The sequence below is a fragment of the Triturus cristatus genome, chromosome 4_1, assembly GCF_964204655.1.
Source record: "Triturus cristatus chromosome 4_1, aTriCri1.1, whole genome shotgun sequence".
Taxonomy (NCBI): Eukaryota; Metazoa; Chordata; class Amphibia; order Caudata; family Salamandridae; genus Triturus; species Triturus cristatus.
In genome coordinates this window covers 1251420326-1251445025 of record NC_140585.1, presented here as the reverse complement: position 1 = coordinate 1251445025, position 24700 = coordinate 1251420326, and the positions used below count along the sequence as shown (strand labels likewise).

The 24700-nt window shown below is 49.2% G+C and overlaps 1 protein-coding gene across 3 annotated transcripts in view; it reads left to right on the top strand.

The window, feature by feature from the left end:
* The window catches only part of LOC146856521 (pleckstrin homology domain-containing family A member 3-like), a 125737-nt gene that overhangs the window by 54854 nt on the left and 46183 nt on the right, over window positions 1-24700 (top strand). For all 3 annotated transcript variants that reach the window (XM_085654692.1, XM_085654691.1, XM_085654693.1), the window contains exon 4: window positions 6388-6524. In XM_085654692.1, coding sequence (XP_085510818.1) covers window positions 6388-6524 — 137 coding nt within the window. The remainder of the gene's footprint in view (window positions 1-6387; window positions 6525-24700) is intronic.

The window sequence follows — 24700 nt, the reverse complement described above, 5'->3', positions numbered from 1 at the left end:
ACATGGACCTTGATGCGCTTGCCCCTGGGTCCCGGTTCCAATACGGGTTGGACCTACCCGGCGGCCATCTTGTCACGATGAAGTCTACCATCCTGCCCACCAGGTCACAGCAGGATCGGGAGTGTGCGACTCTGGGGAGCGTTGCGGAGCGATCGCAGAGAGCTGTGCTGGGGTACTGTGACCGTCTCGAGGCTCTCGGTGCCCTTCATTCCACCTTGCTTCATGGCGTTTGGGTATTGGGGAGTAGGCTTGATGGTGTGGCATCAGCGTTGGGACAGTTGCGGCCTGCCTGTCTTCCGATACACAGGGACTCCCTGCACTGCACTCAGGACGACAATGTCGGGGCCACCCCTGTGCCTAGTGACCAGCTGGAAACTCCGGACAGTCTACTATTGTGTGAGCGGCTGGCTGTGGGTCTGATCTGTCCCGGAGGTATTGGACCTGAGTGGGGGGGGGGGGTGGCCTTGTCCGTTGCGCGGCCTCCGGCGACCCTGGGAAAACTCAAGCAACGGTTGTCTACTCTGGCTGATTCCGCCTTCCTGGACCTTGTGTGCAGTGCAGATCCTGGGGCAGCACTGGGAAAGACGTTCCTCCATAATGCTGACTGGGTTGGTACTCAGAGACTTCCACCCCACCGGGGTGCGCCGCTTCCTGTTCGTTTTTGGACGCTCCTTTACCATGTAGCATTGGACATGGCGCCGGGTCGAGGGGTATGCATGGGCGGATTTGCCAAGAGTGGCCAAGGATAAGAATGATCTTTCAGAGGTGGTCGGCTAATAGGCGGGCGGGCTCGGGGTTGCGTGCTCTCATGGTATAACTGTCGGTATAGTAGGTGCAAAATGCTCCCCATCTTTCTTTGACATGGTCGATTTTGTGTTGCTTACTGTTTGCTTTGGGGGAAACATAATGTGCGGGAGGGAGACGCCGGGGGCATGTTCTGAAGGCCCTCCTCCAGTTTATTAATACTCTCTCTACCCCCCCTTCTGGTGGGGTTCTTTTCTTATTCCTTTTTCTCTGTTTCTTCTATATTTCGGGTCTGGTTCCAGGGCGACAGGCACACTGCTGGGGGGGGGGGGCCGTACTCATCTGCAGAGGTGCAGGGTGGGGGGTTGGGGGAGGGGATTCTTTAGTCTTTCATCTCTTTTTTCCATGGCCTCCTTTTTCTTCTCTGATTCTTCTTGTTCTCTCTTTTCTGGGATCAGTGTGGTACACCTCCTTTGTTGTGAATCGTTGCCTTTTCATGTGTGCCACAATTTCCGGGGTGTTCTCTGGGCTTTAGGGCAGGGGACTGTAGGCGCAGCTGGGCATGCTATTCTTCCCCATCCTGAATTTCCTGTGTCTGCGCCATTGATCCAATAGATTGCTGTTTATTGCTTACGTTTATCATTCTGCCTGCCTCTTATCGCTGTTGGGAAATTGTTTGGCACCTGATCCTTCTGTCTTTTTCCATTATAAAATGAAAACCCTTTTTATCCTGGTGTCCTACCTGCGCTGTTCACTGGCCTGACTATATTAGCATGAAGATTCTGCTCCCCGAGGTGCTGCCTGTGTTAACATTTGATCTCTGTTGCTCTGACTGCTTAGCGGCCGGCCCCGGGGGGTTGTAGGCCCATACTTGTTATTGATTGAAATGTCAATAAAGGTTTTTCAAAAAAACAAAAACAAAAAAACACTGCTTAAGCCAGACATATAAATTTAATATGCGTATAAACTTAGTTCACTTATTATTTTAGCCATGCAAATGCATTCCCACGTGTATTCTCTTGGTTAATAAGATTGATTAATTAACATCACATCACTCTATTATTCATTAGAATTAGTTCTTTATTCGTTTTAATATAAACTTATATAAATGGATTGGGTATATAAAAAGAAAATATTTTACCCGCTCCATCAGGTGTTCACAAGAAGGCTCGTTCTTAGAGATAAATTGTGCTTGGAGCGGAACAGGGATAAAGTGCATTTTCGAATCATCTCTCCACCACAACATGTCAAGGACATTTGGCCTATGGCCCCTGCATCTTTCTCGTCAACTGTGCCATTTGGCATATGTGGGCTCTGCAGTGCAACCTGAAGTCTGTGAGCCCAGCACATGGAGAACCTGTTGAATTCCATCCAGGTTTTGGAGGGGATGGCAAAAGAGCTGCAGTGGTGGCTGAACCAAAGTTCGACCGCCATCAGGCCACTCTCTCTGCCCTACTAAAAGCTGATGATTATGACAGAACAAGTTTTCTAAAATTAAATAAAAATATCAGATTAAATGTGCTTATCTTTTTCGTAAACCCAACCTGATCTGTAGACAAGGTCATGTTGGAGTCAGCCTGTGCATCAAGTCTGAACAGTACGAGTGAGTCATTTATTTTTGTAATTTATCCAAAAGACTGATTGGGCAATAACTGGCAAGATCACAGCTATCACCCTTCTTGTATATTAGTACTGTTTTAGCACCAAGCAGATAAGGTGGTATAGGAGCCCCTTTCATTTGGTGGTAGAGTGGGGGCTGATTTGTACAAATCAACTGTAGCGTTAAAGACCTGGAACATTGCCCCTATTTTGTTTAGTAATCATGCCGAGGATTTCTTTAGTGTGAAAGGCTCTATTTTTACAGATCTCACCACAACACCTGCTCCAGTGTCTACACAATTCCCTGCTGGGGCTGAATGGGCAAGATAGAGATGTGCAAATTATTCGAACCAACTATCAGTGATATAAACTACTGTTTTTTCTAGATGTTTACTACTGTGGGCCATAATATGGCAAAAGGTTCTTGAGTCCTTCAAATTAACAGCCCTTTTAAGAATATGCCATTTAGAATGTTCCCATGCCATTTGCCTGCGTTTTTGTCCACTTTGTCTGTTGAAAAACTTGAGCATGAGCATCTAGGCTTGTGGCTAACTACAGAAATCCTGTATCAGTGAGGTTGGCCAGATAACCCATAGAATGAGAGCTAATGGTTGTGTCCTTGGGGGATGATTGATGGCTTGTTCAATGGGAAGGTATGGGTGCAACAGATTCTGTGAAATATGTTTTTGTTGCCTTTCTGTTCAATAAGTTCAAAAGGTTGCAGAATGTTTTCTTGCCTCCCCTGGCATCAGGAGTGGTACCTAATTGTTTTGGAGGAGCAAGATGCAGAGCAGTGTGCAGCCCAGTCTCCCAGGCCACCCAGCAGAGCTGTACTCTCAGCCTGCTGCATGTACTGTTCAACATGCTAGGGTTGAGGGCACAGTGAAGAGGGTTGGGCTTGCAAATAGAAAGACCTTTCACTGTAGAGGTTTGTAAGAGTAGAAAAAGCTCAGTAATTCCAGGCACTTTATCCCCGTTGTCTATGTGATTTTGCGGTGATGTTTTATCACTCAGCATTCCAAAATACTGCTCAAACAACTCTCCAAAAGCTCCATCCTAATCCCAAGATTGGAAATGGATGCAAACGCAGAGTTCTCAAATCTTTGAGCCCATATCCAGTAATGTTTTTGCTTCTCTAAGGCTTCTGCAGCAGTTGTCACCCATTTGTTCAAAGTTGTCATGTTCTCTGTATTTGTGTTGTGGCTTTTGACTTCTTTGCGTGAAACTTACAGCGATGACAATTTTGTATCACTGCAGAGTGTATACCCTGCAGGTCTCCCAAAGTGTTCATCATGATTCTGACTACTCAGGAAATTCAAGCACTCCCTCCTGGCTTCATTTGTCAGCTGGTGCCCTCTTGCTTTCCAAAAGACATTATTTGATCTCCTTGGAGGCCATGATTCCTCAGATATGCTACCAATGTAAGTCCTTAGAGTCAATGTGATTGAGGTTCAGTAGCCACTCTGCAGAGGATGAGGTTCATTTGCTTCTGTCCTGCCTGGCGCCACCGAATGTCACCTCTTTAGGCTTTGCTCTGCTCACGTTTCACAGCACAGTTTCAGGCTGTGAAAGTGCATTCTATTCCACGAAGGGGCATGTCTCGCAGGGTTTCTGTGCCTGTCGCTCACTTTCAGAAGTTAGTTATCTGTTGACTTCAGCCCACCAACTGTAGGCACTGCCATTTCACCTGCCTCGTGGACAGTGACACTTAAGACTGTGTTTGGGTCGCACACCAGATAGAGTCCTCACTAGACAAAGTGCTATCCATCACAACACAGTCAGCTGAATAACTGTTCTGTCATAGGCTTCCAGCTGCAAGACCTGGCCCCGAAACCAATATGGTCTCTGGTACAGTAAAGGTGTTAATGGTGATAGTGGTGGGGTTTGGGGGTTCCATGTATTAACCATAGAAGATGGGGCCATGCCATATCCCAGTTGCATCTGTAAAACAATCTGGGCTTAATGTGCAAGCATGCCTTGGTACTCTGGATGTCAATGGCAGGTACATTGTTTTAAACTGCTTTGGAACTTGAAAATCTGTTCTAGATTTTGGTAATTCTTACCCCAGCCCGCTTCTTTGCGCTCTGCCCAGTGCTTGTGACTTTCTGTAAAGTGCTGCACATTTCCCTCTGGCTCATATATACATTTACTAGGCTTGCATACACATAAAATGGCATCAAAGCCACATTATATGTAAAAGTGCCTCAAAACATAATCATCCACCTGAAGCTGTAGAATGGACAGCTGTAGTACCCAGCGTTCTCAAACAAATGAGAATGTCTTTCAGTACACTCTTCCATGCACATTGTGTTCAGCAGAGTTTCATCACAGGACTGTTCTGGTCACTATTCCACATATTGAATCACTAAATAGTACTTATTCTAACTTAGCTGCCCACTATCTTCTGTGATTCATCTTTAAACAATATGAAACACACTAAATGCAATGTAAATCTATTTGTTTGACCTGAGGCAATGAGAATCACAGAACTGTAGAATGTTCAAATTCCGAACATGTTTTGAAAAAAATGCACATAACCTACTGTTCTTCTTTCTATCAATACTCAAAAATGGTTAGAACCTACCATTTGTCACAGAAACTTCACATCATATTTTCTGTTGCATGCCATGTGCTTTTATAGACCAGTTATCAAGCCCTTTTTTCCTTCCTTGGCGCTTGTTCTCTGGTCTTTGTACTATTGACAGTCATCTTGGCCTCAGAAAACCTGTTTTCCCATGTAGGCCCTATCGTCTGATTAATTTGCATTCCTCGTACATTAAAAAAACACTTCATTTTTTAAAAACATTTAAATGGGTCATAAATACATTGCCATCTCTTACACTAAGGGCCCGATTTGAGTTTGGTTGATGGGATACGCGGTGAAAATGTGGTTTGTAGCCCATCTGTTGTGTTTCAAGTGACATGAGCAATAATGCACTTGGAATATGGTGGACACGACGTGTGCTGTGTTTGTGACGGAGTATCCTGTCTGCCAAACTCTAAATATGGCCTGCAGTCTTTTCGTCAGATTATTTTTCAAAGATGCTGTCTAATCATTCAAATTTTTCCCATCAGACCATTTTACATGGCATTGTTACCCTCCGTGTGGCCGGAAATAGAGCCTTGTATGATGACCTTCACCTTTGGTTTGCTTTTCTGTTTGGATGCCTTCCTCTTTGGATCCATATGTGAATAAACCAGTTTTGAGAAACCGTATAGTGATCCTAAGTCCTAAATTCTGTGATCCCCTTGGATTGCCTGGGTCTAAATTCTTACAAGCATGTCCCTGTATATAGCAGTGTACATGCAGCAGAACAACTATTAATTGGTTGTAATAGCTGTTTTGTAGTGTTAGCTTTTTCTATAATCGCAGGAATCTTTTCTATCCTCCTCCTCGAAACGGATACTGGGTCGTTTGTCATATTTCCAAAAATGGTGGGTTTGATGCCTTTGCTGGGTAGACTATTAGGAAAGGTTTGATGTTATGAGGTCTAACCAGAATGGAGGAGCCTACTAATGGGTTTCGATGTAAATTATTGTGATGATCATTGACAGCAAACGAAAGTATATTAAACCTTCTAACTTGAGCTGATACCATTGGAGCATTATTGTTACAGGCAAGGAGTTGGTTTTTCTCTACCCCGTTGTCACCTGAATTCCTTCCATCCCTTTACTATTTCACCTCTACAGCCCCTTTCCTCACATAGGGTCCTTTCCAACTTTCAACCACTGTTTCTTGCCCCAGCTCTTCTCACTTTATTCGACTTCATCTTTTCATTTACCCTTTGTATTCCCAACGTTTCTTTCCTGCCTCTGTTTCTTGGTTCCCCATAGGTCTTGGTGATTATGCTTTCATTACCTTTTTCCAAGGATAATGCTCGTCTAAGACCTTATTCACTCAATTCACTATCCCCACCCCATTCATATTGCATAAATCCATTCACACAATCTCTTAAAAAAACATTCATGAATATTCTTTAGGTACGTAATGCCTTCACTGTGCACAGTTAACTCTTAACATGTTTTATTCTCTCTTTTTTGTAGAAGTCCACCTCGGCAGCGAATCTCTCTCTCGGAAAATTTCTGAACTGCGGTTGTTCTGTGATCTGTTGACGCAGCAGGTGCTTGAAGTGCAACAAGCCTCACGTGTGCAAGAGGATGGAACAAAATGTGACTCTGAGGTACAAGGATCTCTTGCGAGGAGATGGTCTTTGGGGGTGGGGGGGTCTTTAACCCTTTAACCTTAGAAGAGGGTGCATGAATTAACTTCTTGGATATGGGGACAAAGTTAGGGAAACAATGCATGCTACAATTCTATAACTAGTGTTTATGTTCCTATTGCTTAACTGATATGTCAAGTTAATTGCGTATCTTCTATATTGAATGTATCGCAAAGTCTGTGTGGTCTTGGGCATCTGTGCGGCTATGGGATACCATCAAGATGGAAACAAGTCTTCTCTTGTTGCACTTCACTCTCTCTCTGGGTGGCGAAAACAAGCAGTCAACTCTAGGCGGAGGTGTAGTTAGAAACTGAGAAATAATATGAACCTTTAAATCACATTTCATAACTGCAATGTTCTTTACTTTAGATAAGCTACACTTGGTATGGGTAACTAAAATATTCTAGACATTGAATATAGACATACAGTGAAACCTAGAGAAGCTCAGCACATTCTGGGCCAGCTAACCAACTCCGAACATGTTTGTGGCTCTTTAGCAGTCCACGTGATACTATAGTTTTATTATTAGGCCCTAGGGCCAGTGTTATTGTAAATGGGTACTATTTGTTTGAGCTCAGGTCTCCTTTGGATTCGCTAATGTATCAGATACGTACAAATAATTTTAGGCTACATATCCAAGACCCAATCTCATGATCGTGTAAGTTTTTAGGTCGAACTGGGCAGCGCATATGCTGCTCTGCGAGGCATGCTGTATTAGAGTTTGGACTTGGAGCTCCACCCATTCTCTGCCCATATTTTTTCATTGGCTTTTGTCTTTGTTTTTTGTAAATGCTGGCTTCTGATTCAGTAATCGGCTTGTTAGTCCCTCCTTAGTACCGCCTTGTCTTCATTTGTAACTTCCCATGAGGACTAGCCTTTTTACTTCTGTTGTTCCAGGGTCTGTGTTATTTAGTTTGTGAGCACTATTTTCTTAGTGAGTTTTGTCCTATTGCAGGCACGACGTGCTTTGCAGCAACATTCGCCGCGCCATGCTCGCTTTCACTTTCCAAGCAGCCGGGACAATGGCAGCCGCTTCTTTGCAATGCAATAGGCCTCGTATTGAGGGGAGTTTGAGCTATTGGCATTGTAAATGGCAATATCTTAAACTCTCGCAAATGTGAGACCTATTGCTGTGTAAATCTTTTTTTTGGGGGTTGTTTCCAAGCGCCTCATGCTGCGCTTTCACTTAATAGAGGCCACCCCCTTTTCCATAGAGGAGGAACATCTAAAGAAAGGGACGCGGCTGCTATCAAAATGAAAGCGCTGTTTGGGGGGCTTTTTTGCAAAAAAGGATTTGTTTTTCAAACAAATGCGTTCTTGGGTAAAAACACCCCATATAGCGCTTTCACTTCAGTGGCGGCTGCACCCCTTTCTTTAGACACGGCTCGTCGAAAGAAAGGGGCGTGGCCTCTATTCATGTGCAAGCGCGACATAGAGCGATTAGAAACCAAAAATATTTGCTATTCAATAGGTCTCGCATTTGCAAGAATTTAAGCTATTGCCATTTACAATGCCAATAGCTCAAAGTCTTTTAAATGCGAGAGCTATTGCAAATGCTTGTTATTTTATTTTTTAAATCTGTTTTATTGACATTTTTAAAGGTTACAGATACTTGTAAGGCATCATAGACCATATACTCTCCATGCATGACATCACCGAATCGTTATAGGTACCAGTTCCCTTCGCGTATATGTTTAGCCTCGTACCCATCCCTGGCGCAACCGTTGCGCCAGATTGGATACAAGAATAGCATTCATAGTTTCAAGAGTCCCATGTAGAAGTCCTTCTGCTATTTCCTCATGAACTGGCTAACAGACATAGCAGTGTAAAAACAGTTAACACCCAACAATTCCAACTCAGACCAGCACTAGCGACAATGTCCCCATTCCACCCCCCCATCCTGTCTTCCCCAGCAGCCCTGCCCAGCAGTACAACTAGGTATTATCCACCCACAATGACACTTATAATTTTCTCCACTGATGATACTGCGAAATGACACGTATATGGAGCATGAAAACATAAAACATGGAACAACGCGTTCACACCCAATTGTTGACTCTGGCATCTACCCTGGACCTACGTCTCTCCCCTCAGGCTGTACCCCCATATGTTCCTCTTCACCCCTCAAAAGTGCCTGGAGTAGCCCTTCCCATTGAGCCGCTATTGGCTTCTTCCTTAATCCCAACGCTTTCTCCCTTCTGATGGCGGTCCCCTCTGCCCTTGCCCATGCATAAAACGAGTGTCCCCATGCCTGCACATGGGGCGGGTCCAGCGCCTTCCATCATCTAGTGAGTAATCGTTTGGCAACCGCTATTCCCAGATCCAGAAACCTAGATGTCCCCTTCATGGCTGGGGTTCTGCGGAACTGGTGCAGCAGATACACCTCCCATTCAAAGGGCAAGTTACGACCAGTACTAATATGTAACAGTTCACTGATCGTGCTCCAGTTAGTGCGTTTCCTGTGGCAGCTCCATAGCATGTGTACAAGACCCACCCCAGGTTCCATACATCTGGGGCACACCGCATCCGCACGGTGGAAATACCTATTAATAGCCTCCGGCGTGAGGTATGCTCTATGTACTATGAACAGCTGAATCTGTCGGAGCCTCATATTCCTAGGGATGCACACTGAACCCTTCAATACCCGTTCCCACTCCCTGTCTTCTAATGGCCTCCCCAGATCATTTTTCCACTTGTGTCGGAGTGGCTCCAGTGTAATCGCTGCGTGTGTACGTAAAGACGCTGCAAACCAGCGAACCAGATGTCTACCTCGCCCCATAACATGGAGGTATTGTATGGTAAGGTGCTAAGGTGCTGTTTTGGCTCCGTGGACATGTCCCCCCATTTAGCAGTCAGAGTTGCAACTAATGAGCAGTGCATGAGGAATTGCCCTGGCGGAAGTCCCTCTTCCTCCACTAACGAATCGTACGTTGCCAACGAGCCGTCTCGATACAGGTCTCCTAAAGTCTGTATATCAGCCTCCCTCCAAAGCTCCAGGGCTAGAGGGGTAAGTGTCTGTATCCCGCTGGGAGAGCCTTCTAACGGTAACGCAGGCGCATAGGGGATCAGAGTTCTGGTGAGAAATAGGCTCCTGCAATAACATTTATACACCACCTTCAGGAGGAGTGGTGTTGGCGTCACGTGTTTGACAGCTGGATGGAAAAGCGTAAGAAGTCGTTCCAGGGAGTACGGGGGCAGCACAGTCGCCATGTCATCTCGACCCTTATCTGCAAACCAGAGAGCGATCCATTGCAGCTGTGCTGCTAAGTAGTAGTGCTCTAAGCAGGGCGCCGTCAGTCCCCCTTGAGCCGTGGGCAGATATAATTTCACTAGTGACACCCTATGTCGACTACTCCCACATATGAAATCCCGGAGCAGCTTAGAAAACGTGGCAAAAAAGGCCGCCGGTATGTATAATGGCAGGTTGGCAAAGTAGTACAACAGTCGGGTAAGGATCACCATTTTGGACTACGCCACCCTGCCCATGACTGTCAGCGGCAACGTGCCCCAAAAACGCATCTGTGACATAATAGCCGTAACAGCTCTACCCACATTTCCGTCAGAGGTCCAGTGGTTGACGGTATATCTGTATTCCCAAGTATCGGAAGGTGTCCTCCTTCCATGCCACCTCCGTTCCGTTAAGCGTGTACCCAGGATCCTGCCTACCCCCTTCGAACGCATATATACAGGATTTGCTGGCGTTTACCTGTAGTCCTGAGATAGCTGCAAAATCCCGCAGAATGAGGGCCAGATGGGCCGGGATATGCTCAATATCTCTCACGTAAACCAGCAGGTCATCCGCGTATAGCGACACCTGGTGTGTTGAGTCTCCCAACGGTATACCCTCCCCCACCAACACACGAAGGGCCGCCGCTAGGGGTTCAATCGCCAGCGCAAACAGGAGTCGCGACAGTGGGCACCCCTGCCTAGTGCCCCTGTACACCGGCACTGCTTCAGATATGTACGGACCTAACCTTACCCGCACTGTGGGGTTTCTATATAAAAGGCTTACCATTTGTAAAAATTCTGCCCCTAGATCATAGTGCTGCAATAGTGTCGACAAGTTCCTCCATTTCAAACAGTCAAAGGCCTTCTCTAAGTCCAGCATTAGGCAACCCGCTCTGGGCCATTCCTTGACGCCTTCTGCCGCAACTCTAAAGAATCTCCTCGGGTTCAGGGACGTACTCCGCTTAGGTACAAACCCGTTTTGGTCGCTGTGGATTAGGGCTGAGACCACTGGCACCAAATGCTCCGCCAGAACTTTGGCGAGTATTTTATAGTCGGCGTTCAGAAGCGCCAGCGGTCTATAAGATCCCAAGGCCGTTGAGTCTCGTCAGGCTTCAGCAGGGACACCAAGTACGCCTCGCTCATCGAAGGGGGAAGTACGCCTTCCTCCAGTGCTTTGGAATAGAGCGCGTGTAGTTGCGGCACCAAGGACTCTCGATAGGCTTTATAAAATTTGGCCGGTATGCCATCCGTGCCCTGGCGTTTTCCCAGATGCCAGGGATGCAACAGCCTCTCCTATCTCTTCCAGGGTTAAGGGGCAGTTAAGTGCCTCTTGATGCTCAGCCGAAGCTGTAGGCAGATGGATCCTTTCCAGGAATGCCCTTGGTTCGAGGTCCGAACAGTGAATTTGTGAACGGTACAGCTGTGCATAGTGGTCCACCATGACCTTGTGGATCTCCCTTTGTGTATACACCAATTCTCCCGCCCTTGTGCGTATCGCCGCAATCGGAGCACGAGTATTATCCTGCTTCAACAGCCAAGCGAGTAAGCGGCCCGCTCTGTCCGCTGTAGCATGCGTATGGGCTGCATAGTTATGGCACCGCAGCCGTTCTAGGAGCTCTGCTAGTTGCGTCCGAAGGTCCTCCAGGCGGCCCGACTGCCCACCTCCCCCCCACGCTCGTATTGCAGTAATTGGGATTCGAGATGAGCGATAGCCGCCGACAACTGTTTCCGTACGTTCCAGGTGGCACCTAAGCAGTGACCTCTGATTGTTGTTTTGAGGGCATCCCACTCTACCAGTTCGCTGCTGGCCGTGCCTTCATTCAGTTTAAAGTATGTTAGAATACCCGTCCCCAATGACGAGCGGAACTCTGGGTCTTCCAACGCTCTAGGTTGGAGTCGCCATGTGGGGATAGGGGGTCGATCAGCCACCCAACTTACTTGAATCTGCAAGGGCTTATGATCGGAGTGTGTCCGGCCTAAATATTCCGAGGCCTCGATTAACGGTAATAGAGACTGGGACCCCACCACCCTGTCCAGCCGGACATGCAGGTCGTGTGTCGCGGAATAGTAGGAGTAGACACGGTCTGCTGGATGGAGGACCCGCCACATATCCAGCAATGCCCAGTGTGAAAGCCAGTCCGTGAGCGCTTGTGCGTTGGACCTCGCAGTCGTGACCCGAAGAGGGGGGGAAGGATCTGTCCATATGTATGTCGAGTACTGAGTTGAAGTCACCGCCTAGCAGCCAAGGGAGACCAGCGTATGGTGTGAGCACCTGCAACAGCCGTGTCAGGAATGGCTCTTGATGAGCATTTGGAGCATATATCGATGCCAGCAATATGTGCTGACCATTAAGCATTCCACGCACCAGGGTGTATCTGCCTTCCGGGTCTACTACCGTGTCTGTGCTAACGAATGGGACTCCTGCCCTCACCCAAACGAGTATGCCCCTAGCATGCGCAGAATACACGGTGCCATATACTTGGCCCCTCCAGCGCCTACACAGTCGATCGAGCTCCAGCTGTGTTAGGTGTGTCTCCTGTAATAGGGCGACGCAGACTGAGTGTCTTTGAAATTAAGCAAATATGGAATATCTGCTCGAAAGTGTGTGCATACCGCGTATGTTCCATGTGATCATATTAACTCTTGCCATGGCTAGGGTGTGTTTTCCGCTGGGGGACAAGAGGTGGGGTGTAGTTTTGTAAGCTCAGAGCACGCCTGGATGCATGCGGACTGGTCTGCGGTAACCATAACAACTTAGGAACTAGCAAGAACATGACGTGTGGGGTGGACATCCCGAAGCTGTCCGTCCAAACTATGTGACCATGCATGGGGGAAAAAGGGACTAGGTCAGTGTGTGGCCCGATGGGGTGTGTGCACGGTAAGCAACCTGCCATGTCCGTCCCCCTCATGTCACACGCATGCGGTGCGCCATCTGGAAACCCATTATCCCAGCTCACTTAGACAGCAGCCCTCAAGTGACGACGCGAAGTAGCTACGTGTATGTAAGGGCCACCCCCTCAAGGACACACCGGGTGGTTTGGCATAAATGAGGCAGAGCCCTGGCAGCAGCCCACCAGGAGGCGCACCCAGTGTCCCGCCCGTCCCCCCCCCCCCCCCCGCCCCTTCCACAACACACGCCAACCAGCACAGCCCTCAATACAGTACTTGCGTGTGCGGCCATCTACAATGTTCGTGGCATCAGTATTCTCATCCTATGATATCATCCGCCGTTTGCGGGGTGACCACCGGCATACATAATTCTTCAGAAATCTCGGTCGATGGTGTCGATGTTCCACTTGACACCACCGTAGTTTGCATAGAAGGCTCCCGATAGGTTTGGATGTTCGGTGTGCCAAGAGTCGTGACCGCTTCCAGGACATTTTGACGTTCCTTTCTCATCCTCTCCGGACTTGGGGCCACCGTTCTGGCCGCCGCTCCGTGGCGTGGTCGGCGTCTGCTTCTCCTGCTGGCAGTGTCCCCGTCATCCTGTTCTGGAGGCCTCTTCCCCGTCCAAAGACCCGATTCTTCCAGCCAGTCCCACGTCCCCGCAGGTGTGTCAAAGAAGTGTGTTTTACCCTTCGCTACTATTCACAGCCTGGCAGGGAACAGCAGGGAGTATGGGAGCTCTAGCTCCCGGAGTTGTCGCTTCACCGTCGTATAGTTGCTCCTACGGCGCTGCACCAGGGCAGTGTAATCAGGGAAGAGCATGATGCGGCTGCCGCCCACTGTCAGTTGGTCCAATTTCCGTGTCTCCCGCAGTATCTCGTCTCTATCCCTGTAGTTAAGAAGTTTGAACAGAACCGGTCGCGGTCTGGCTCCTGGTTGAGGCCTCTGGGCTGGCACCTGATGGGCCCTTTCCACCGCAAACTGCTTCGATAGCGTTCCCTGCGGAAGTAGGTCTCGCAGCCAGGCCTCTGTGTACTGTTCAGCGTGCCTGCCTTCTTCCCCTTCCGACAATCCCACCACTCTAATGTTGTTCTTCCGCATTCTCCGCCCTGTCTTCTAGGGCATGTATCCGCTCCATCATATCTTGTAATGCAGCTATATGACTGTGAGTAACCGGTTGGAGATCTTGAAGCACTTGACCCTGAGCAGCAACCCTGTCAGTTAGTTTGCGGTGGTCCGCATGTAGAAGTGTAAAGTCAAATGTGACCTTATCGATCCGCGTTTCCAGGGACGTCCTGGTTTGTTCTAGTGCAGTCCCTATTTTCTCTACAGCTGCGAGGACGGAATCTATTTTGGACGCCAGTGCTGCGGTTGCTGGCTCCATTTCGTTCTCCTCCCTTGTGTGCTGAGAGTCCAGGTTGCCAGCTCGCAATGGCCCCTGTTGCATTTTGGCTCTCATGCGCCCTATCACGTGTTGTTGCGCTGAGGGCATTCGCGGCTGCCGCTAGGTAGGTTTTGCTGTGAGCAACGTGAGTGCGTAGCGGGCCCCTGCGGGAGGGGGGGGCACCGACAGTCACGGAGGCGTGTGCCGCTGATAGTCCTTGTCCCTTGGATGCCTCCTATCCCAGCCTCAACTGGCAAGCTCCCTGCCACCTGCACTCCTTGTTCGCTATGTGCTCCGCATGCCCGAGCTGCGGCAGTCGGAGTTCTCTTCTCGCACCAGGACCGCCTGTGAGTCTGTCAGCCACGGCGTCCGGTACGTGTGCAGTATATTCTGCCTTAAAGCAATGCGGGCTAGCAAAGGAAGCTCCAACTGCGCTTATGTACGCCCAGCGCTCCGCCTGCTGCGCCAGATGTAACTGTCTCCTGCTGGTGGCACTGGTAAGTGCCAGTTTGTCCATCACTTCTCCATCCTGTCGTTGGGCAGTTTTGCTTCCCTAAAGTCGAGGTCTCGTGGCCGGCCAGAGTTGGGTGAGGTTTAGTCCGTGGAAGGGCAGGTAGTTCCAACTCGCAATGTATCCGCGCATTCACTGCACTAAGGGTAGTGTGTGCACTTATAGATCCCAGTGGTTCACCCCTGCTCCCGTTGCTCACTTGCCTGAACCTACTAATCCGTCGCTGAGTCACCTCGGGAGCCCCCCCAGGCGGCAAACACAGCCAGATCTTGCCACTCTTCTGCAGATGAACGTCTTTCGTGTGTCCATTCTAGCAGTTGGTCAGCGGATATCCCTCGCCCCTTGTAGGGCCCAAGGTATGAACTGTGGCTTCTCTGGTTACCTCCTCCTCTTGCCCACTACATACCCGACCTCTAGCGTAGTCCGCTGCCAGGAGGATGTGGCCCACACGCGCAATCAATCTGTTTGGGCCTCATCCAGAGTTACTTCATCTGGCTTCGTTCACTACAGCCCAGGTATGTTCCCTTGCACACGTGGGCCCTGAGTCCACTGTAGCTATGGCCCTATGTCCTCAGTGACCTGAATTTGTCAAGGGGTCCCCTCCAAGCTCCCGTGCCTCTGCGCGAGCCGCCTGTCCGTGCAACAGGGCTGCTTCTGCGATCCAGTGCAGGTTTGGGTGCGCAACTCCCTCAGTGTCAGTCTATGGCCCCTAGCGCCACCAGGAGGTCCGTGCACGGGGTCACCCCCAGCACGCAGGACTCAGTTGAGCCCGGAGACTCCCTTCCCCTGCGTCTGCTACCTCCGCGATGTCACAATCCTTGGAGGACCCCCCCCCGTCCGGGTCCGGGCCTGTCCTGGTAAGCCACGCGGTCCACTGGCGGGTCAGGCACCCCGCTCTTACTTCGTGCGTCTCACAGGGTTTGTTGGTGTGTCTCCCAGGGGCCTCCCGCTCCCCCCATCGGCTGGGATGCCCCTGGCTTCCTCTCCGTCCTTCTTTCACCCTGGGCGGGGTACCACAGGGAGTGCACCTCAGCTCTCGCCTCCCTTCCTCTGTGTGCCTCACTATGAGCTGTCTAGCAGCATGGACGTCCGCTTTCCAGGAGGGATCTCCATCTCACCGCCACACCTCCCATAGGCCGCAATGTTCACCTCAGCTTCCACCTCCGCCTCTACCTCCGTAATGCTGCCGTCCCCGCTGCGCCTCCCACCGGGTCCGCTCCAGTCTTGTTAGGCTGCGCAGCCCTCCGGCGGGTCAGGCGCTCCGCTCCCGCTGCGTTTTTCACCCAAGGTGGGTCAGTGCGCCCCCCGGGGGCCCTCCGCTCTCCTCGCCGACTGGGATGGCCCTGATGTCTTCTCCGCTCGAGACAGCGTCCCACGCGTCGCACTCCGTCTTCCTCCCGGTCTGGGGGCCGCACCACCAGGCTCCTTACCTCTCTCACCGTCGCTGCATGCGATCTCCCTTCTTAAATGCGGGCAGGACACCACAAGGAGCGCACCGCGGCTCCCGCTGCACTGGCCCCATATATTCCGTTCCGATCTACCTGACCACACGGGCAGCCGCTTCTCAGCCGGGCTCTTCGTCTCGCCGCTTTGCCCCCCACAGGCTGCGATTCTTCCCCGGCCTACACCGCCATCTTCCGCCAAGGAATCAGCACCATGCGGGGTCCCCTGGATTGCGCCGCACCTCAGCTGGCCGATTCCGCCGGTTGTAGGCAGAGATGGCGCACGTGAAGGAGAATTGTGGCGGATTACTGGGGTTAACGGTTAGAGCACTATGAGCTCACGTCCGCCATGATGGCCGGCTAGCCACGCCCCCCTGCAAATGCTTGTTATATGCTGTGAGTGGGCTTTAGTGTCTCAGAAAGAAAATGAACAGGGTTGTACCTTATGCACCTGCTTCGATCCTAAAAGAAGATGCTTATCGAGCAAATGATTCGAAGCGTCCGTTTTTCAAAAGGTAAAATCTTGTTCATACCATCTAATGTTGGACTCGGCCATTTGCAAGTGGTTTGTCTTTGAAGGAAGTATTTCGAGTCTTGAAATGCACTGTGACTCCTTCCTTAGTAGTTAATGTGGATGGGCACCAACTTAGTGTTAGATTGATTTTCCCGCCATCAGGTTCGGAGGTGTACTGACCGTACTCCAAGACTCAATGTGTTTTCCTTTTTGTTTTGATCCTGCATAGTTAATTTGCAACACCCAGAATTATGGAAAATCTTCTTTCACTTTGTTCACTCTACGGCACTATATGGAGACCGATGTGCACTGATTGACTTCCCAAATACCAGGTCCCTTGCGCCCTGCCCAGGTTCACTTTTCCCTACGCATTGCAACTTCCATACCGAAGACGGCAGATCCCCTAGTGCCACGTGAAATACCCATGGTCTTATCACAACAAGGTTTGTAACCTCTGCCTCTTTCTCAACCACGCCTTGTGTGAAGCTTGCCTCGTCTTCCAGTCGCAGAAAACTGTATGTTACAGAAGGGAAAAAAACCAGCACCAGCAGCCTGCCGTTGACACGCCAACATCTTTGGTGAGCAACACCCTTTTGGTGCTAAGGAAGGTGAAAACTCTGGCCCTTCAGGCATTCTGATGCATCAGCTGATGCCAACCCAAGAGGACATCTCTTCTAGCAGCTCTGAACCAGAGGAAGAAGAAGAGGCTTCACTGACCTCCAAGACCAGCAACTCATGGAATGAAGACCTCCTTCAGAGTTGTAAGTGCAGTCTTCTCTGACACCCACACCGTGTTTCCCAGGAAACCTCATACCTAGACAGAGCACCACGAGTTGGGCTTGGGTCAGCAGAGAACGAAGGAATTTATTCTGAAGAAGAGTCCGTCCACTGATGTCACCCATCGTGACTGTCAAGCTGCAAGGCCACTGACAAGCTTTGATTTTCAAATGCCCCTTTAACACCAGTGCCATAGCCCTTGGTGGCTTAGAGGCCATTGTTGATGCCGAGAACACCCTTGACAGCGTGCTCCAAAGATTCTCTGCAGCCATACCGTCAAAAGCTGCAGGGGAAACTTGATGCAAGGCTAAAGCACCTCTTCATCCCCCCCCCCCCCCTCTTTACTGAGAAGATTTGTGTAAAACTACCCCTGCAGAGACCCACAGAGACTCTTTCTCGGAAGAAGAGACTAGCGTATGAGAATTAACTTTCATTGGAGGGTCCTCCGGATCCCAGGCCCGAGAAGAGAGACAGAGGCACCACAACGACTCCTCGTCCTCCACTACTTCCTCCATGACCATCACACCACCTCCTCCACAGTAACTATAGTGATTTACACTCTCTTCTTAAGACTTAGGTGGCCCTTTTATCTTAGCCTACGTCTGATACATACCCTTCGAACCAGGGCCCACGGACAAAACGTGAAGACTATGATGCCGACCCAGACCTCAAACATTACCCCATCAGGGCATTTCTCCCTGAAGATGCCACAGCCTATCATGCGGTCATCCAGCGAACAGCTACCTTCCACAAAGTAGACATGTGTGTCCTCTATGAGGATGATGATTACCTTGTCGAGTCGCTGTCGAAGTCGTAGCGAACAGTACAATTTCTGCCCTTGTTAAATGGTGTGATCTAGTCCGCCCTGGAGACATTCAGAGAACCTGTGAAGGCCAGGGTAGTAACACAGGGTGACGTATAAACCCTCCCTAGTGTTCATATGTACATCAGGGGCCATGTCCCTCCTGACTCTGTCGTACACACTGCCCGAAGTGGACATCTGCTCATCCCATAGGTGATGCCTACTGTCTGACAAAGATGGGAAGAATCTAGATGCAGTGGCAAGTAGGAAAGCTATGAAGACCAGTCTCCATGTACAGTAATGTAGCTAATCTATCTCCATGCAATTGCAAGGTCTGGCCCTAGATAGGTGACAATCACATTTATGCTGTTATGGTGTTAATCTCTTTCAACACCACACCTTTCCCCAATTTGTGTGCTTTGCAAATTCCATGTCATAACATAGGGGTGGTTACCTACTGGTGCATAGCCAACTCTTTGGGGCTCCTCTTCTGGTATTATAGAGCCCAGTGGGGTTACATATTGGAGCTGATTAAACATCTTATTGAGGAATTCAGACAAAGGAGGGAGGAGATAGTGCCTTCCTGAATGCTACCATCTGTTGCACCCTAGATGCCACTGACGCAGCCTCTTGGGGATGAATGGTTAGCCCTAAAGTTATTCTCGAGCGTCATTCTGACCCCATATTGTGGGGTTTAAGCCAGAGGTTTAACAGCATCTTCTCAACCTGCCTTTTCATGGGGAACACATATTTGGGTATTAGGTTGATGAGCTACTGGAAAAGATAATGAAGGACAACAATATCGCTAAATCTGTAGGTGCCCTTCAAACTCCAGCTTCCAGAGGCTCCTATCGGAGGCAGTAGTCTCAAGCTGGTGTCAGGCCACCATCTACCCATCCATACCAGAGGCAGCAGCAGCCTTTCCATCAGTAGACCTCCAGGTCCTACGGGGGCAATAAGAACAAAGGCCTGGGGAGGGCAGCTCCAGCAGGGAGCCCTTACCTCTAAACACAGACTTGCGCCCACCCCTAAAACTCTGTTGACCACAATTTACCTGATGGGGGAAGACTACCGGATTTCCTCTCTCGCAGGTAGGAAATCACATCAGATCAGTGGGTACTGGTGGTAGTTTGCCTCAACTTTTGCCTAGATCTCTTACAACCCCTCCTTACATCAGATCATGCATACATGCCTTCAGAACGTAACATCTCCGCCTTCTAGAGTAGTGTTTCCCAAACTGTGGGTTGAGACCCATTGGTAGGTTGCTAGCCGATTTTTGGTGGGTCTCCAAATTCCAAGCAATAAATAAAGATGCTTTTAAATTCTGGATTTATTTTGTCACATTTGCTACACTTCAAAGGCAGAGATCAAATGTCTGGCTATATCTTCTGATAAATTGCTTATTATTTTTTTAACATGGGTTTTGGTGTTTACAAAACTAATTCACTTTGAAGGCAGAGATAGAAATTTAAAGTGATTTATGTGAAAATCTTGCTCGGGTACAGGGAATGTGAAAGGAAAGGCTGTAGGATGCAAGTTTTTGTAACACACAACAAAATATAAATACCAGTACATGAGCTGTACACATTCAGAAAATGAAGCAATTTTTTTTTGTAATTCTGAAGAGTAACGTAAATAAAGATTTTAGTTTGATCAGTAAAACGGTGTGTCAGTGCAAATGTTGTGGCCATTTCAACAGAAAATTTGCTGCCTATAAATGGTAGTGCTATCCGACACAGTGCCTTTACATTAAAAAATCACCCACCTCATGGTAATTTAAGTTAGGTGGGTTGCGAAAGCTTGTCATCCAAAAATTTGGGTCCTGGTCCTAAAAAATTGGGAAGAAGTAATCTAGAGGAAGATACCCAGGCGCGACTCCACAAAGACATAGACAAAGTACCCCCTCCACACTGTGGCAATGGTATCTACTCTCTTTACTTCCTCATCCCTAAGACTGACTGCTCCCTCAGGCCCCTCCTGTCGGAATATTTCCACATGACAACCCTTCAGGATGTCATTCCTCTCCTTGGACAAGGTAACTACATTGCAGCGCTAGACCTGAAGGACTCCTAGTTTCATGTGCCCATGCATCCTATCCACTTTTGCCACTTCCACTTTGTGGAATGTGGTAGTGAAGGGGCAGCTATGGCAAAGGAGCCTACAACTCTAAGGACTGATTTGCTCTTCCCTCTTTTTTAGCTCTATCGTCAAGTCGCAGAACTTTCATGTGCCTCCTAGAGATGATGGTCTTCTTCATTGCATAATACCAAATGCTCGACTCCACAAGGGCCAATTGAAGGAATGCCTCTTAGCTAAATGGTCAAAAGCAGAGTGTCACTTGGTAGATCTAGTGTTGATAAAGGCCCCCACCTATCACTGTCTGCAGTGCTGGAACAACAACCTGTTACAGCATAGGCCTTTCTCAGACCTCTTTCTACAAGTCTCCATACCACGGATGCCTCTCTCGCTGGGTGGTTTGGGCACATCTTGACAATGACTATACAGGGGGTGTGCCCCCACTCTCCAGTCACCCATGGCGCCACATTAACTGTCTTGCAAGCTGCTGGACATACACTTCGTCCTCAAGGATTTTCTTCAAGTACTTTTCCTATTAAGTCTGACATGACTGCAATATAGTACCTTCAGACGCAGGGTGGTACGCACTCTCTTCAACTGTCAGCACTTGCGCACAAGATCAGGCACTGGGCTCTCGACCACCGCATACCCCTCTTAAAGGAGTACCTTTGGGGAGTGGACAACGACAAGGTAGAGCTGCTCAGCAGGATGCATCAAGAAGTCCACGGGTGGAAACTCTTCATGCAAGTCAAACTCTAATACTTTCACATCTGTGGAACCCCACAGATAGGCCTGTTTGCCACTCCCAAAAGTGCAGAATGCCCAAACCTTGCCTCTAGGTACTCAGACCCAGAGTCCATGGGAACTGCTTTATGGAGGAACTGGCCAGGGATCTTTGCTTACACTTTTCTGCCTCTCCCACCCCTTCTGTATGTTGTACAGAAGATGTGGCATACCTCTCTAACAGTCATCCTGGTGGTTCCCACTTGGACTAGACAACACTCCTCAAGATGTCTATCAGCCCCCATAACTTCTCCCAAACAGGCCGGACCTTCTCACATGCTACCACAAGATTGAGCAGGCACTCAGACTCCAGGAAGCTGAATCTAGCAAACCGACATTTGAGGACTTAGAATTTGGTTGCATGTGTCTCCTGCAGGAATGCATGGATATTCTTTGTGAATCTCTTAAGGCCTATGTAAGAAAGTGGCTCTGTATATGCTGTTCCCAAATAGGTACAGTGTGCACCGAGTCCACAGTCCACAAGGGTTTGACAGAGGCTAAAGTTAGATATAACCTTACTCTCTAAAGTGGTAGCTTGATAGAGCAGTAAGGCAGTAACAAAGGACAGTGTAAAGCATTTGTTGTACACACTCATTCAGCAAATGGTCTCACACACTCAAGAACTGAACTCTAGGCCAATGGTTTGTATATAAAAATATATAGTTGTTTTATTTTAGAACCAACAATAGGTATCAAAATATACTTTCTCAAAATGAGATGCTTTAGATAAACACTTTTCAATAGGCAATAGACTTTTGAATGCAATAGTTAAAGTTGTTGCAATAGGCAACACAATTTCAAACACAATTATACATTGAGCTCAATGGGAATTTCTAGTTAAATGCAATTGATTACTTTTTGGATTACTTTTATTACCACGGGACTGGATCCTAGATTCAGTCCTGGGACATCTCCTGTAAACAGTTGAGTAAAAACGTTTTGGTTACAGTTGTGATTTTTAAGGAATATTATTGTATTTTAAAAGTTGACACTTGGAAACTTTTTCACATAGAATCACCAATGTTATCCTATGGGAGGAAATTCACTTAGCAGGGAAGTAGGGTTATCGTTACTTTTTCTTACTCGGTGTTGGATCCTGGATCCAGCACTGATGCATCTCCTGTAAAGAGTTGAAAGAATGCGTTTTTGTTATACAGGCGATTTTTAGCAAATATTTGTAAGTTTCAAAAATCGACACACACAAGAATTTCTGGCAAAAACCAGGCAATGTTATCCTATGGAGGAAAATCAAGCTATAGGTAAGTACGGTAGTAATTACTATTCAGGGTCAGTGCTGGGCACCAAGATCCAGCACTGGGATCTCTCCTGATAACAGGTGAGTACATTCGTTTTCGTAATTCGGCTGATTTTAGGTGAATATTTTAAAGTTTCAAAACTCGACACTTAGAAGAATTTCCAAGTGAAACCAGTCAATGTTACCGTATGGAAGAAAAGTGAGTTATCGGCTTTTGGGTAAGTACTCGACAGGCAGAGTTGAGGTTCTGGGCATAGACTCAGGAGTCTCCCAGAGTCAGGTAGGTACAGTTGTTACACCCTCAGCGGCACAGGGGCAGCAGGGTGCAGAGAGAGTTGGGCCCATTGTTATCCTATGGGAGGCAGGGGGCCCTTGGTTGGTGGCTGCTGGCTAGCAGGCCACGCGGCTGTGGGAGCTGGGCTCCTGGTCACTTAGGGCAAGTGGGGAAGTAGATTAGGATAGAGGTTGCACTCCCAGGGGCACTCGGGCGGCTGGGTGCAGGGTGCTTTTGAGCCGTCGGGCGCTCAATTGATTTCAATGGAAAAGCTCCAGGATGAACAAAGGCTGCAAGCTCGGGGACGAAGATTCTTCAGGTGCGACCACCACTTTGAGAGGTAAGTTGGGTAGTTGGAGGATAGGTAGGCACCCAGGATTTGGGCACAGGGGGCCGCAGGGCGCCGGGTGCAGGGGTGCCTTTTGGCGTCGGGAAATCTTACCCTCTGCTGGTCGCGGTTGGAGGGGTGCCTGGTTCTGAGGCTGTAGACGTCGTCAGGAGCGTCGAGGTGGGTCCTTGGGTGCTGGATTCTGGGTCACAGTCGCCGGGGGGACGTCCTCGTGGTCTTTGTCCACTCTGGCACAGGCCAGGCTTGGCTTGTGCAGGAGTCGCAGTTCCTGGCTGATGCCAGAAGTCAGTTACTTGCTTTGAGCAGTACCACTGCTCGTAGGAGTCCCAGTTGGTTAGAGTCACTAGGCAGTCAGGTCCTCCGGGGGTTTTGAGGTTGCTGACCACTGGAGACACCGGGGTTTAGCAGGAGCACATTCGAGGGTCGACAGGCCTGTAGGGCTGGGGCCAAATCAGTTGGTGTCTTCCTCTTGTTAGCAGCTGCACGGCAGGGCTTCTTGTTTCTTGATCTTCTTGCTTGTTTCGGAATCTGGATCGGAGGAAGGAAGGTTCAGGGTGCCCCTAAATACTAAATTTAGGGGCGTTACAGGTAGGTAAAGGTCAGGGACCAATGGGTCCCTTCCTTGGGGTGGGTACACCCCCTATCCTGCCACTCTCCTGTGGGAGGGGGGCAGTAGCCTAATCCTGATTGGGCAGGGCTCCCCATCTTCAAGATGGCAAGAGCCCGGAGATGTGTTTCACCTCGCCTCCCCCACCTGAGGAGTGGGGTTGGCAGAGGCTGGCACACCCCCTTTCCTTCCTTGGGGTTTCCTGCCAGTCTTCCCGTCATAGTGGGGGTCAGAACCGGTGGGGTCCAGTTGCTGAGTACAGCAAGTGGCCTGGAGAAGCTCACAAAGGCGGCATGCCTTTGAATCTTCCCCTGCCCATCCTGGGGGAGGAGACCTAGCACCTCACCCAGGATGTGCATTGTTGCAGGCCTAGGAGAGCGGATGGCTCTCTACCCAGGGGTCCAGCAACATGTCTGCTGTGTGGCAGCCTAGGCAGCCCCTCAGACAAGACGTGGATTGTAGGTTAGGTTCAGGGGGCAACTCTAAGTTGCTCTCTGTCATGCATTGTACATTAAATCCCACACTGGCATCAGTGTGGGCTTAATGTGCTGAGAAGTTTGATACCAAACTTCTCAGTCTTCAGTGTTGCCATCATGGTGCTGTGGAGTTCGTGTTGACGATCTCCCAGCACCATATACTCTTAATGGCAGCACTGCACTTACAGTGCCCAGGAATGGACCTGGGTACTGTAGGGGCACAGGGCTCATGCACCTGTACCCACACCACTGGCATAAGGCACCCAGCTAGAGAGTTGACTGAGGTCTGCCAGGGCAGTGTGTTGTGGGCATGGCACACAGGGATGTGTGCCATGTCGACTCTCTGTTTTGTTCTGCACCCAGACAGTCAGCCTGTAAAGGCAGTGTGTGTGTGTGTCAGGGTACAGGGCCTCCAAGGGTGGCACAATAAATACTACAGTCCTTAGAGGCCTTCTGTGGTCACAAGGCCCTGGGTACCTAGGGTATCATTTACCAGGGGCTGACATGTGGCCAGAGATGCCAATTGGGTTTTAGGTTGTCATGTAGTTTTAGGGACGGAACACAGGCCCTGGGTACCTGATTGGCAGGAGCCCAGGGCACACTCAGTCAAAGTACATCAGCAATTCAGCAAAATGTGGGGGCATACCATGCAAGAAAGATGGCACGTTCTCACAGCCTACCACTCTGGTCTGCTATGCTTCAAAATGGAGTAGGGTTGTCCACTATTGCATCACCAATCACCTGAACCCTTATTAGTTGTTAACTTAGGTGTT